Below are 15,210 nucleotides of genomic sequence, written 5' to 3' on the forward strand. Positions count from 1 at the left end.
TTGTCGTTCTTGTAATTATGAAGAAATGTCAAATCGGTGAGTACGTTTTTTTTTCAGGAAGCTTGGTTCCTCATGCGTGCATCAGACACCAGATAGCCTGGTTTTCTCATCTTTAGGCAACGCCTGCGTGTCTTCATGTCTGCGTATTTCTTTTTTTTTTTTTGACGTGGTATCGGAACCACTATATAGGGCAAGAACAGTAGTAGCGATCTAACCTATCTTAGAATCGAAAGCCTCAAACAAAATAAAGTGCAGCTTCAGTATAAAAAAAGAAAGGAAGTCGCCATATGTCGTGAAACTTTTTTCAACACAATTTTAGTCACCTTCATGGAATGACCCAGAAAACGTTACCTCGCGTCCTCGATAAAGCTTGTGGAAATAATTCCACGTAAAAATATCGTCAAATATATAAACAAATAAAGGTTCCACCCAATACCACGCAATTTCACAATTTTATGTTAAGCACTATTGTTTATGGTACCTTTAGGTATGCAAACAAAGCACCAGGCCTCCTAGACGCGATATAAAAGGTGGATCTCCTAAATTATGTCGCGAAGGCGGGCGAAGCCTAAGGGGCACATCGTCGAATCAAAAGCATATAGATAAGACGACCTAATCGTTGCTATAATAGGGCTAAGCACCAGAATATAACGTATAGCTTACGCCTGAGGTTTCAAAGAAAACACAACTATAGCATTCGTGAGGCAAGGGATGCCAGCAATCTTCCCCCTGGATACGTTACGCTTGTGCTGTATACTACACAGCCTCGTACGGCCCGCAAACAAAGCGCAGGTTGGCGAGATAAAGCTCCAAATCTCGCCAGCGCAGGCCGAGAAAAGAGGCCAGACGGCGGATAGGCTTATACGTGCAGCGATGTTCCGGCTGACGTGGTTTACGTGATAAAGCGAACCACCGTTCTAACCGTTCACCTCTCGCGGGGATCCTGTCGAATGGGCCTTTGCCCTATGTCGACGCGAGTCCAGATTCGCTGACAAATAGCTTTCGACACGCTTGGCGCTGGGCATGCCTCCTCAAGGGGATACCGTGTGCTGCCCGATAAGGTAACGCTAATGGATGGTTAGCGTCGTCTGCTCAGTCTCCATGATTCTGTCGTGTACGTTCAGCGTTGTCGTACGTTACCTGGCTGTAAATTGTATATGTTTGCGAAGGTATAGCCAGCCGTCAGGTTGCCGCTGCATGGAAGACAAATAAACGTTGTGCCTTGAGGATGCGGAATACCCCCTGGTTCTCTTCTTAGCGAAAAAGGGGGGCGTAAAACGACTGGGCACGATGTTCTCCCGCGAAAGAAGGAACACCAGGCGAACAATCGTAACTACTAAAAGAGTTCCGCCTATGTTGCTCCAAAACAATATCGCTTCATTAGCGGCTGTTACTTTTGCGGATACATTAAGCAGTACAGCGGCCACGTGACTTTTGTATTTTATTCGCAGCGTAAATACCAAGTATAGAAAGCGCCAATTTCTCTACGTAACGAAAGCATTTGATTTGCGTTACAATAAGCAAATATATGGTAAATAAATTGCCAATCCCTATATATGTAAAAAAAATCCACGAGGATGAAGCTAATGTATAAATCAGATGGCTTTTGTGTTGCGTTTGAGTGCAGCTGACATCAGACAAAATATATGAAATGTTTTCACTTCACCTGCGGGAGAAACTTACTGTATGTTGAGGAGAATAACCAATTTGTCAACTCTTTGACTATTCGCATTCAAAAAAGGAAGAACGAAGATTTTGACGAAACGCAGTAAAAAGCAGCCAAGCGAAAGCAATGCAATAGAGTGGGCAAACGCAGAAAATTTGTTATATTCCTTGTATCAGATTCTGCTTTATTTTTTTATTTTTTTCATGCGTCATCGCTGCCTTGAAGCAGACAACGCAATTTATTTTGCTGTGAAGGGAGTAAAACAGTATTCTCACCGACAAAAAAAAGAAATTCGTTTTTTTTTAAACAAATGTCTTGCCTGTAACTTTCTCCATATCATTATAATATATTTAATGATATTTGAAAGTCAAACGAAACTTTCAAATATCTCTCGCGTGCTCTGTCTACTGAGATTAGCGGCGTGGTCTATGAGGTATGGAAATCTACAGGATCTACCTGATATTTTGGGAAATAAGTGCACATAAGCGGAATCACTCATCTACGACCAGCCGACATCAGAACATGTTGCTCAGAATAAAGCAATTGAGCCCTACCGAGTAAATGTGCCTGCACACGTGCGCATCTAGTCGTCATCTTGCAAGAAAACATTCTTTTTCTTTACATAGACCTAGTTATGTATAAAATATTACCTGAGTGCTTATGCAAAGTGCTGTTACACACATCTGTACGTCTGGTCTCATCCAATCTGGAATGCTTTTTCGGCCAATGGAATAATATTCAGTTTCCGACATTTCGTTGCCCATTCTAAACAACTAATAAGCATTTAGAGTAAATTTGCAGTGATCGCTACATGATCACTACCGAAATGCATGACTGGACTGTGAGGATTTACACAAGGCATTCTCATTGCGCACAGCCGTGATGCACATACGCGAAGTGTTGCTCTAACTACCAGGGCAACAAGTTGTTATGAACACGTTCTAACAACGCAAAAACGCGATGCTGCTTTCTAGACGAGAGTGAACGAATTTAGTGCTGTAAACCAGTAAACGTAGTTTGTCGAGTACATAATATTCTATACAGCGTGATTGCGATTATACAAAATTGATGAACAATTTTTTTCCTGTACTAAGGCAGCGTGGAAGCTCTCCAAAACAAAGAACCGATTGCATAGGCTTTAATAGGATACCAATGATTTGGCTCTCTTAGATTAGGGTAATTGACGTCCAACTTCCAAGTCGCAAAGTCTAATGCAGATTCAGGTCTGAAGCTTCAAAGCCCACATTGCATACATGCATATGTGCAAAGCGCTTTCCAAATATGCAAGGCGTTTCTCTCGTAAACTTGGCTACGTCATTGTTCGCACTCCAAATGTAATCGTAGTGGCATCAGCATATATCGAGTACCTGTCTTGTACTTCGCGCATCTTGTTAGACTTGCGTAGAACGACCAGTACAGCAGCACCGGACCAGTACAGCAGAATTAAAATGTCGGTGCTTGTCAGCTTGGTTGGCTGAGTATATGACGCACAATGATTTTTACATACCTAATGCATAGGTTCTCACATCATGGGACCCGCCGTGGTTGCTCAGTGGCTATGGTGTTGGGCTGCTGAGCACGAGGTCGAGGGATCGAATCGCGGCCATGGCGGCCACATTTCGGTGGAAGCGAAATGTGAAAATACTTGTGGTACTTAGATTTAGGCGCATGTTAAAGAACCCCAGGTGGTCCAAATTTCCAGAGGACTCCACTACGGCGTGCCTCATAATCAGAAATTGGTTTTGGCACATAAAACCTCATAATTTAATTTTAATTTTAACATAATGGGCTCCAAGATGTGTGCCGACATAATACTCGGTAATAGCTAGTTATTTTATATTAATTACAATTTTTGACATGTATTTTTTCGGTACGTCTGAAAACCGTTTTCATCCGGTAGAAAATGTTGATTTCTTGAACTCTCGTTATAACGAAGGCACTACAGAGTTTCAGAAATTAAACGCACATTTAGTTTTGGACCATTTACTTTGTAGTATAGTCACTTTTCTGCTGCAATCGAGCCCTTACTGCAGAACTAGTAAGACGCTTTGCATTTACGCAGAAATCTGCTACATTGCGAGTTCGGTGACAGTTGGTGAGGCATTCAATATAGAAATATGCGTTAAAAGCATGAATGTCAGATTGAAGGAATAGCTGAAAAGGGGAACTATAAAACAACGTCCGTTTCTAAAGAAGATATTAGCGGAAAAAGCAGGAAAGGGCAATGTTAAATACAAAGACGTGAACAATGTGGACAAATATTTTTCAGTAACTTCCCATCGTGAAATAACTGTTTGCCATTGGACAGTCTTCGCTGACGCTTTAGCACTGCAGCGAGCTGACAATGGATTACGGCTCCTCATTAATCATCTATAGAATGCAGCCAAGCCTACCTTCCTCAACACAGTTCCCGCAGACTGCCTTCATTCTGCCAGGGAGCGGGCATTTCCTCTGTTAAAAGTCCACGTGTTAGCGACAGAGCGTATCTCTTCCTAGTACCCACCAGTCTAAGTGACGTCATCCATTTAGCGTGTCACAATGAGCGTACGTCGGGACACTCTGGGTTCTCGCGGACACTCGCCCGTGTGCGCAAGCTGTACTGCTGGCCACCACTGTCGGTTGTGGTACCACTGGTGGTACCACGCGGCTCCTTTTTCGTATTTCGTGGGCTTTCTACAAACCTTGAAAAAAAAAAACTTTTGAGCAACACGTATTGAGCAATAGAAACGTAGATCGGAAATTTTTCAGGGTGGTCAATTCTCACTACAAGCTGCTTATACAGTATGAAATATTACGAAAGATGAAACGGAAAACGGTAAATGTAAGGCTTTCAGAGAAGACACCAGTTTGGATTAGCGAGTAGATAAGGAGACCTATGATCTCTTTAATAATAAAGGGAAGAAAAGGAGTTGGGCACGCCATGTAAGCTTTAGGTCAGGTAACCGGTGGTCTGTTTGAGTTATACAGTGAATGTCATTATAACAAACGCACAGTCCATGTTGCTAGCGAAATATTCTGTATTATGAAATTATAACATTTGTAAACACAGGAGGATATCAGCCGGGGCAAAGAGAGCCGTAAGTGGAGATCAATGAAACAAGCCTTCGTATTGCAGTGGGCATACAATTTGAGGCGGCAATGGCGGCTGGGGGTACAGCTGTTGCTGACGATGAAGATTTTCATGATGATTTACCTCGAAGCTGTGGCCTTTCAATTTACAAATTTGCAGTACATCTATGGATAATTTAGTTTTGTTCCGAGTGTACACGTAGGTAATTCCATATAAGTGTCGAGACGCCTGAAGCCTCTTTTTTTCCGCCTTACATGAGGCCGACGTACTTAAGAACTTGCGCGCAAAGTGTTGAGCAGGGTGAAAATGGAAATATTTTTTTTCGCTCGTTCGTTTGTAAGGTTATTCGTTCGTCTGTTTGTTGATGCCCGGCCACTTCCACTGGCTCCGAGGATGTAAATTTAAAAAAAAAACGAAGCTTTCTGTGCACTTTGTGATAGGTTACACTCCAAGCACCGTATGTTGAGGTAAAGATGAGGAATCTCCCAAGTTGCCACGTTTAGTCGAGAAACCGCGAAGGCATGAAGGCGCCGCCCACCATTAGCCGTCATTGGACGCCCGTTTGCTTCAGCCCTATTGAGACTCGCGAGGCCAAGAATCGACCCTCTGAAACTGCTCGGGAACAGGGCCACGCGGAAGCCGACTTTCGAACAGCAACTAATTATTGTGAAGGCTACATAATGCCTTTATGGCTGGAGACGCTAAAGATATAAGTTCCTCGCTTTTTCAGGTTTGAAATTAAACGTATAAAGTCAGACACGTTTCCACCGGGAATGGTAAATCAATCGAATTGGCTTGGGTAGCAGCGTTAACGACAAGACAAAAGTCTAGTGGAGGACAATTTATCGGTTCACGTGATAAAAAAAAAGAAAGAAAGTGGAAGTGTTTAGGTGGGTATCAGCGTTTGACTGAGCCCACAGTCACGCTGAGCTTGACAGCCTTTAGGCATGACACAGTCCAATAACTGTCACTGCACAGAGCGATCGGCTCTTTTGCTTCAATGAATAAACAAAACTTACCAGAGGGACGTCGCATATATAGTCAATAACCAGCTCCAATGTACCTTACAACTAAAGAAGAAAACAGCCATAACGTTCCCTGAGGATAAGCAAAACTGCGGTGGGTTATACGAGTGATGCAGTGAATTCCTTATATTAACTGGACTTGGTGTACACGAAAAGACAACAAGAAATAAAAAAAAACATTTGGAGAAAGCGCGCAGAAGAAGCCTATATATAGCTTGCCTGGCTATATAGGCAATATGAGGCGCCCATATATTACAGGCGCATGTGTGTGCCTGCCTGCGATATCGAGCTAAAATTTTAAGTCAGAGGACATCAACCAAAAGCGTTCCCCGACCAGCACTCACAATAGATGACTGCGGTAGGCATTCACACAGCCGTAAAATGACCCATCCTGCCATGGTCACGGTACCGGTGTCCGTCATGAGACAAAGTTTCTGCGGTCTTTTCTCCTCAAAGGTGGCACACCGGTGACGTTGGCCGCGGTGCTCTTAACATCGCTGGCGCCCCATTTCGAAAGATGAAACGGCATGAAAACACTGTCGTAACGCATGCCGGTACCATGGCGGTGACAGGACGTGCATGTTGATCACGCCTGAGTGACGAAATTTAATGCCCCTTATGTTTTAAGACAAAACTTTTGTTCCCATCTGTGGCGCGGGTAGACAGCGCCGCTTCTCAGAAATTCATCTAATGAATTGGGCAGTTCCACGAAAAGGGCGACGACACTAAAACGGTAGTAAGGTTCAGCGTTGCGCTGATGCTTCTCGGGCAGTTTTCTAAGAATACGCGAGAGTGTCGTGTTGATGCGATATAGGACGTGAGGTTACTGCTCCTGCTCAGCCGAGACAGTGCCATGACCATTTTTATGCCTATCCCGATGTTAGCCGCACGAGGAGGAGGAGGAGGAGGCAGGGAGGTTAACCAGAATAACGTCCGGTTGGCTACCCTACACCAGGGGAATGGGAAAGGGGAAAACAAAGATCACAGGGAGAGAGAGGAGGGAAGGAAAAAAGGAAATTGCAGCGAGTTCGCTGACGCGTGTGGTCTTACAGAAATTGCATTAATAGTCACAGATGGTCGCACAAACCCGTAGTCCTTAAGAAACACAAAAGCGCCTTCACCGCTTTATGGGCCGACAGGCGATGGGGGCGGTGTTCCAGCAGCACCTGCACAGAAAGCGGCCGATTGTAGAGTTTCTGGAAAGCTTTGGCAAGTTCTTGTCTCTCTGGGGCATATCTCGGACAGTGGCACAGCAGGTGGTCGATGTTTTCTTCGGTGCCACAGACCTCGCATGCTGCACTATCAGTCACTCCAATTAATGTAGAGTATGCCTTTGTGAAGGCCACTCCTAACCAAAGGCGGCAGAGAAGCGTAGCTTCACATCGAGGAAGTCCGAGTGGAGGTCGGAGTGGCAGGGACGGGTTTAGTCGATGCAGTCGCGTAAGTCGTAAGTTTTGCGAGTTCCACTCGGTCACTGTGAGACTGCGTGCAAGGTGTCGAAGGAGCCTTGCAGCGTCAGTCCTCGAAAGCAGAATTGGAACGCCTTGCTCTTCTTGATGCACTGTGCGAGCAGCGTTATCGGCGGAATCATTGCCACTGATTCCACAATGGCCAGGTACCCATTGAAAAACGACCTCGTGACCTTTTTGTTGGACATCATGGCAAGGTTTCACGACTTCGTATGTCAATTGGTCATGACATCCGTGTCGGAGAACTGACTGCGTGCACTGTAGTGCCGCACGAGGAGGGTTGCCACTGGCGTTGCGGGCAGCATCAAACCTCAATTGTACATGATATTAGACCAAAAGAAATCGGCCAGCGTACGTAGCTAGAAGCGTAGCGTGCGGCTTTGTATACATACTGGCGATCAGCAAGAACCCTAGTGTTTAAACCGTGACCTTCTATGCACTTCCATGTCCGCCCATCCGGGCCAACAGCGCAGGGAGCCGCCGCCATCGCGCTTAGCTTCCGCACTCACCTCCAAGTGGCGCTGCCATCCCATAGTTGGCGCTGCTATCCCAGAAGGATTGGTGGAAGAAAAGTGGGAAAACGACAAAAACACGGAGATGTAAAAAAGCAAAGTTCGCAATAGGGCGTCAGGAAATTTGGTTGTGGGAGATCATCTTATTTCTTTTTCTTTATTTTTCAACTTAGGTAGGCCATTAGACGGTATAATAGCAAGAGCTTGGTGGCGCAACCCACCGCACAGTTCCAAAGTGTACACTCATAACATCGATTCATCCATCCAGTGCGTACGATGTTATAGTGCGACGCCTACTAGAACTGGCTCCTTTGCAGCGCAGCTTCGATTGCTTTACTTGATGTAAGCGCCAGTAACACCTACAGTGGCACGAACAGTCTACCGCAAATCGCGGCTGCCACAAAAAAAAATCTGTACGAGAAACAAATGCTCTTAAGTGAGGGCTCTCATTTACACAAAACAATTTACTTGCACTTTTACATACTGTAGGTGCGTTACATGCTATCCGATCGAAAAAGCAATGTAAAGTTTGAAAAGTGCGACACAAACGAATGTTGCGGTCTGATGCAGCTGCGCCTTGTATGCCTTGTAGGCCATCCGAGACAGCTGCTACTGTGCAAAGAATTGGGCGATATTGGCGTTATTCCTTAGGGCAAAGGCATGGTACATTCGATTGGTTTCTACCGCGGTCAAATTCGGTTTGCAGTGATCGGAGACCTGTCGAAATTGGATCCTCAGAAAGACTGGCCCATCCGAACAAGTTATAGCTACTCCCTGATGAGTCCCAATAGCCGGGTGATCCAGTTTCTGACGAATCGCAGTCGCGCACCAGGGTTGAAGGTGGGAACGGCTCCGGGCGTTCTGAGTGAACCAGGCTGCATTACCGTTACACTCTCCGTGACCGCGAAGCCTGCTTTGGTGAGGGTAGAACTCAGTTTCTTTAATAGAGCAGCACCGTCACTGGAAAAAAAGCGACGTTGTTTTTGTATTATCTTGTTGCAAAAAAGCGCGAAACGAGACAAAAGAAAAAAAATAACGTTTGCTCCGCTTGTCCAAGCCAGCACTTAAAGTGAGAACGCCAATTATTCTTCCTTTGGGGAGAATATTTTGCTGGTGTTGATCCAGTTACTGTGGCTCAGGTTGGTGAATCTGTCTTCCACTTGCGTGCACCTGCGCTAACGCGCACCTGACTTTCCAGACGCCTCTATGTGCTAGTAGGAGCGAAAAGTACGCTTCACCAGAACGTGGGTCTGGTGTGCACAAGCACTGTAACAGACGTCACTACACCTGCACAGGTTTGCCTCGAATTCGGGCCCACACTTTCTGCAAGGGTGCTCCGCGAAGCGGGACCACAAGCTCGCGTTTTGATCTCAAGAGCGGACGAGTGTGCACAAAGCCACAAACACGCTAACGCGTTTCTCAATATTCTCCAGCATAAGCCACTGCTTTTGACGAACATAACAACGAATGCCCCATTTCGTGTGCCCGTGCGTTTTCTGCGACCTTTTCTCTATACATCCTTTTCGACGTCTTTTATTCGCACTTATCCTATCCTCAGCGCACGATGAGTAACCGGGCTCAGCGTGGTTGCTGCGTGTATCTTCTTGTACGAGCGAGAATCGGTGAATGCGAAAAGAGAACGCTACCACTGAGAGTTGTGTATATTCTGTAATACGTTCACCCTGCCTTTCCCTCGTACATTCTGTCTGTCTTTGCACTCATTCTCTCAACCACCGTGACTGCTTAGTGACTCTGGTGCAGCGCTGCTAAGCACGAGGTCGCGGGACCAAATCCTGGTCATGGCGGCTGCATTTCGATGGGGGCGAAGGGCAAAAACACCTGTGTACTTAGATTTAGGTGCACGTTAAAGAACCCCAGGTGGTCGAATTCAGTCCGGAGTCCCCCACTACAGCGTGCATCATGGTCAGATCGTGCTTGTGGCACGTAAAATCTCATAAATGTTCTTTAATTCACTCATTCTTTCTGAGAATCTTACCTCTTGCGAGAACGTGCAGATTCACTGCACATTTTCTTACGAGAATATGCAGTGAAAGTTCCCGAAGTTTCGGCACAGTATACATGTATTGCTGAAAAGAGCCAACTGGAACACCATTGCACTTCGCAACAGAACACGAACGTGTGTTTAACAAAAGTGTTAAAAGCATTTACGTAGTGCTACGCTAACACTTTTAAGAGGCAATTAGTAAAACCTTTGGGAAATAATTTTCGTATTGGCAATTATATAGCGTAAATTCTAATGTCAACAACTGCTATAAGGCTTGTACCTTACCTGTCACCTGAAAAAAAAAATGCACCCGGAAAGATCAACTCGGGAGCAGGTTTGTGACAGAGGAAAACTCATTGCATTAATCGACATACTGCGCCACGTACTAATACCTACCTCTGCGTGGTGTAGTGCTGCGTGTATCTTCTTGTACGAGCGAGAATCGGCGAATGCGAAAAGAGAACGCTACCACTGAGAGTTGTGTGTGTTCTGTAATACGTTCAGTGCCCGATTACGGGAAAGCTCAGCTGCAATGGGGCCTTGCGATGATCGCAAGTAAGAACATGCGGACAAGCCTGGTCGGGTATGGGCACTGGCTGTATATGACTCAAATGTTCTGCACCGAACTACTGAGACAGAAACCCACGCCCACCACCGCATGGGTATTTCGTGGAGGCAGTGAGCTTGGCTGGGAGAAAGCACTATAACATTGAACGCAAGTATGGCTTCCAAGGTATAGGAGCTTGCAACGTTGCCCGAATTCTGCTTCCTCTTTGCTCCATGATTGGTTCCGCAGTCACGGTGAAGCCAAGGGAAGAAACAGGTGGGGGGGGGGGGGGGGTACGGGAAAGCGAGAAAACAGTAAAGAAAGATAAACAGGAAAGAAACTACAGAAGGGTGGAATAAACAATAAAGAAAGAAAGAAGGGAGGGAAGGCGGCTGTCGGAGTTTCCAATCGTCTCACAGGGATATCATGGACGTAGAAGAAAAAAAAATAACGGTGAAAAACAAGTGGATCAGCCAATGTCGCCCCACGCAGTGGTTTCGGTTTTTCCCGCTCTTGCATGCTTCGGCAAACCCTTTCTGTGCGAGTAGTTGTATTGGCGGGTTTAGCTCATTTGCAACGGTAAGCATTACTTGGATTGTCAAACTCTGGCAAGCTTCCCTATTATTTTCGTTGCCACCAGACATGCTCTACCGTTTCACAAAATCCAGCTTATCTCTGAAGTTCCGTGGGCTCGTTAGATGAAGATTAATGGGCATGCAAATATTTTAAATTCCTAATACTAATCCAATTGTCTTTTCTATTCCGCAGTGGTTGGATTTCTTCAAAACGACGTACGGTGCTGCAGTATTATACGTGGATACTTTAAGAAGCACTACACCTTACTACGTCAATCTGCAGCATCGTGTTTCTTACTTCTTCTAATTTTTCGCATTACTTTGAACTTAGAAGTACCACGTAATTCTAAGTTCAAAAAACAACTGAGCCAAAAGCGCAAGAGTACGAAAGCTCATTGTGAATAAATGATCAGGCAACAAGACATGAAGCTTTGCCGTAATATCCTTTGCTTCATTACTGTCAATGTTATGGCATGCAAAATGCGGTCCCATTTCCTTTGTTTCTCATTTATAAGCTTTTCAATCACAGGGTTTGTTTTTGTGAGCTGATGCCACTAAAGCTTTACATCTGACTTTTTATGATATTCAATTTGACATTCGGAAGTAGTCTGTGCGAGTATTCATATTGAGTTCGATTCCATTGAAAATATCTCGGTATTTGGCCCCCCGTAAAGATTTAGTAAACAATCAATAGGCGGTGTCAAAATAAACGGTTTTGAATATTTGGACAGATATACACCCTTAGAAACACGTAGAGCGTTCACCGAAGGCTATAGTGCACATTGTGGATCTTAACCGCCCGCATATTTGTTGCCCACCAGTAAGGTTCTAATTAGGACGTGGCTGTTGCATACTCAAGTACATCGGGCTAGACGAATATCATTGTTTGAGTAACACTGCCACTTTTATATAGAGCCACAACGCACCGCATACGGGATAAAAATGTACAAGTGTTACTTGCATTCTAGCATAATTCTGAGGAAGGCTGCAAGTGCGAGGCTACTTAACTGCGGCTCCTCTAACAGCTGGCAATTCTACAAGTAGCTCTGTCCTGTCAATATTTCTTCCTACTTTGCCGAAAGTGCAAAACAGCCTAAAAAATAAAAAAAAAGTTAAATCGGAAGTAGTATCCCAGAGATGAGATAAGAAGTATTGAAGAGAGAAAAAGACGAACCTAAAGCGGTCGTTCGGGAAGAATGCGAGTCGTGCGTGCTCCTTGCTGCCTCGTAGACCGAAGAATTCGGAAACTGAATGTTCGCTTTGTCGAAACTCCCATCTGGAGGGCTGAGGCACGTAGCTACAAGTAGCGGGGGGTTCATCCGGAGATGTTGGGGATAGAAAATTGCGGTAGGAATCCCGGGCGCAGGGTCTCTTTCAAAGTGGCGGTGAAAAAATTACGTCGTAGAAGACGTGCGCCGTCCTTTAGTCGGTATAGAAGTCGTTCTTCCAGATGCTTCGAGATGCTTACAAAATGAAAAAAAAATGGCGCCTATTGTGAACCTCTATGCTTCGTGACAATGTGTGTAACTTCGGAAGGCGATGTTACGGAACACCAACCGAAGTTCTCGCTCCTTATTTTGGCATGCGCGCAATTGCAAAAAGTAAAATCAGCCGCATTTTCCCTAATAGGCCGCGAATGCCTAGGGGGAAATTCACAGAGACGAAAGTATTCGCGGCAGCAATTTCCCGTGTGGCTTAGCGAATGACCCTATTAGGTGGAGATGCCTTTGTGTTGAAGGAGAGCTAGCCTTTAGAAATGCTGCAGTCATGTGAAGGCGCAGTTTGGGAGGCGGGCGCTTCTGTCTTCGTTTTACCAATAGCACTTTAGCGTTAGCAATTTGTTCTGCCTCCTAAAACTGCAGATAGTTTGTTGTTACAAGCCTTTCAGACAATTTTGGAAGGCATTTTTGCTCCTAAGATGGCTAAGAGCTTCAAGTAACTGAGAAGCGGCGTTTCTCACATTCTCGAAAATAATTCCACGTCTAGTTAGGGTTTTGTTTTGCCTTTTCATGAGGTATGTTTCTAAACTCACAGTACTTAACTATGTGCGGCCCTCCACAGTTTCCGTAAACTCTAGCCTATTTGTACAAATAGCGTCGGAAAGTTCAGGTGCTTTCAACACCAAAAGTTAAGAGCTACGAACGATCGCATACGCCCACAAGAGTAACGACGAAATGCAGCGCAAAATCAGCAAGACGTCATACAGAACCGCAGCCTTACATTACAGACTACGAAAACTAGGTAACAAGCTAAAATACCTGCATTACTTCTAATGCTAAGCCTCCACGTAGATGCGCGTAGCGGGAAGTCGGAAGTTCCTAAACTGAGCTCGAAGTAGTTTCCTTAAATTGTCAAACGAAAAGAGAGTAAACAATTGCAGTGCGTTGTTTATTCGGAATGAAATATTCGATGAGAAAACATATGGGAAGGAAACCCATAAGCACAACTAATGATGAAGGTTATTGCGAAAGGATAGAAATGGAAGGCCTTCGTCAAAAACGAAAACTTTGAAAAGCTTTCACCTCATGATTCCGCTATTGCTCGTGAGAAAAATATGTGAAGACCTAAATTTGACGAACCAAAAGTCTCATCGACAACCAGTGGATCACGAAGTTTGGAAATACAGGATTAGATAGCTTCTTTTTTTTCTTTTTAGCTGCGCCGAGTATATAAATATTGCCTGTGGCAGATAATACAATTGTAGCCCTTCAACTAAGTTATTCGATGAGGAGGCCATTCCTTTTACATGAAATCGAAATTCTGAAATGAATATTTAACTTAATTACCATAATTAAGTTTTATCTAGTTACTTCACGGCGCATACTTGAATTTGCGCATTGTAACTAGTGAGTAGGCAAGGCATATGCACCTAAAATGATTTCCGAGTGTGGCACCGACTTTGAGATATATAGGTGGCGTAAAACTTGCGGTGTAGATGCACGGTTTCTCCACTTTTTCATGAAAACGCTTTTGCGTGCATTGAAGCACAAAAGTAACTGGAACGCCAATGCATTGCGTCGGCCACATTGAAAATTAATATATCGAAACTGGTGGACTCCTGAGAATTCGCACAGAGTGGATAAGCATTGCGAACTCGCCGGCTGCAATTCGTAAATTCAAATGTGAGCCGTAAATGTTACCGTAAGTGTTTACCGCTTAGCTCGACGGACAATGCCGCCTCCCAACCCGGCACTCAGTCGCGAGGAGGCCGTAATCCTAAGGCAAATACAGACCGAGTCATTCCTCGCCCCCGCAGTGCTGCACGTGCTTCACCCAGAGCTCTATCCGAGTGGGCTGTGCGGTGTTTGTGCAGCGGGTCCGGCGAACCAATGGCACATCATGTGGGACTGTGCCAGGTTCCCGACGGCAGCTACCTCCAGGACTTACCCGCCCGAACTTCAAGGTGCGCTGCAGTCTGCAGACAAGGACTCACAACTATGGGCCGTCCAGCAGGCCCGGGGTGCGCTCGAAAAGCCCAAGCCTCACGACCCACTACAAACGGGCCCAACTGGGCTAGTGCAGAGTACGGTATAACCCCGGGTCGACGCTTGGCCAGCGTCACGACACGTTAAACCGTCGTTTGCCGGCACTTTATTAAAGTTATCCCTATCCTATTCTGAAGTAAATAGCTCAAAAAGTTTATTAGTTTAATTATTCAAATTATTCTGTTACGCATTTTGATTTCTCTAAGAAGTAATGGCCACCACATCGAGTAATTTAGCTCAAGAATTGTGCGATCGGCCACAGGCTATTTTAAAAACTTGTAGCGAAAAAAAAAGGAAAGCCTGGTATGAGCTATTCCAGCAGCACACTCAGAAATTCCACGAAGTGGTGTTTGATCTGTATGCTGCCCGGATTGAAGATGACGCTGACGCAACGCGAACAATTTTTTTCCCTGTGTTAATTACTCAAACTAAATGCAAGCAGAAGAGGGAAATTATTAAGTAATTGTGATGGCGCAATTAGGCTATACGTTTGAGCTAATTCCACCATTTTACCACATACTTTCTTGTTACATGAGTTAGGATGTCATACGAGACCACCTGAGATTGCTGTCAACACACTTTACATGTCCTGCATTACGTAACAAATGCGACATCCACTTCCTAATAAGCCACTGGCAACGCCTGCGTAACCTCTGCTGGATCACGGGTTTTATAACAGCGGTGACATTGATAGAAGCAGAATCATGCGTTTACTTGGTTACCTTAGTGCAAAAATAAAAATGGGCGCATACATAGAGCTTTTTATAGTAAAGGTAGAATATATTTATTGCACTCTTGCAATCTGCCCCTTTTTATATGGCTAATATCGTTTCTCATCAGTTTCGCCATCTTTATG

The 15,210-nt window shown here is 44.9% G+C and overlaps 1 protein-coding gene across 2 annotated transcripts in view; it reads left to right on the forward strand.

Annotated features, from left to right (window-relative positions):
• LOC142559614 (uncharacterized) overlaps positions 1–14,490 on the forward strand; it is a 93,309-nt gene extending 78,819 nt beyond the window's left edge. For both annotated transcript variants that reach the window (XM_075671189.1, XM_075671188.1), the window contains one exon: positions 14,126–14,490. In XM_075671189.1, coding sequence (XP_075527304.1) covers positions 14,126–14,386 — 261 coding nt within the window. In that variant the 3' untranslated portion in view covers positions 14,387–14,490. The remainder of the gene's footprint in view (positions 1–14,125) is intronic.
• Positions 14,491–15,210: the final 720 nt, after the last annotated feature.

This window comes from Dermacentor variabilis, chromosome 10 (genome assembly GCF_050947875.1).
Source record: "Dermacentor variabilis isolate Ectoservices chromosome 10, ASM5094787v1, whole genome shotgun sequence".
In the NCBI taxonomy this organism is placed as follows: domain Eukaryota; kingdom Metazoa; phylum Arthropoda; class Arachnida; order Ixodida; family Ixodidae; genus Dermacentor; species Dermacentor variabilis.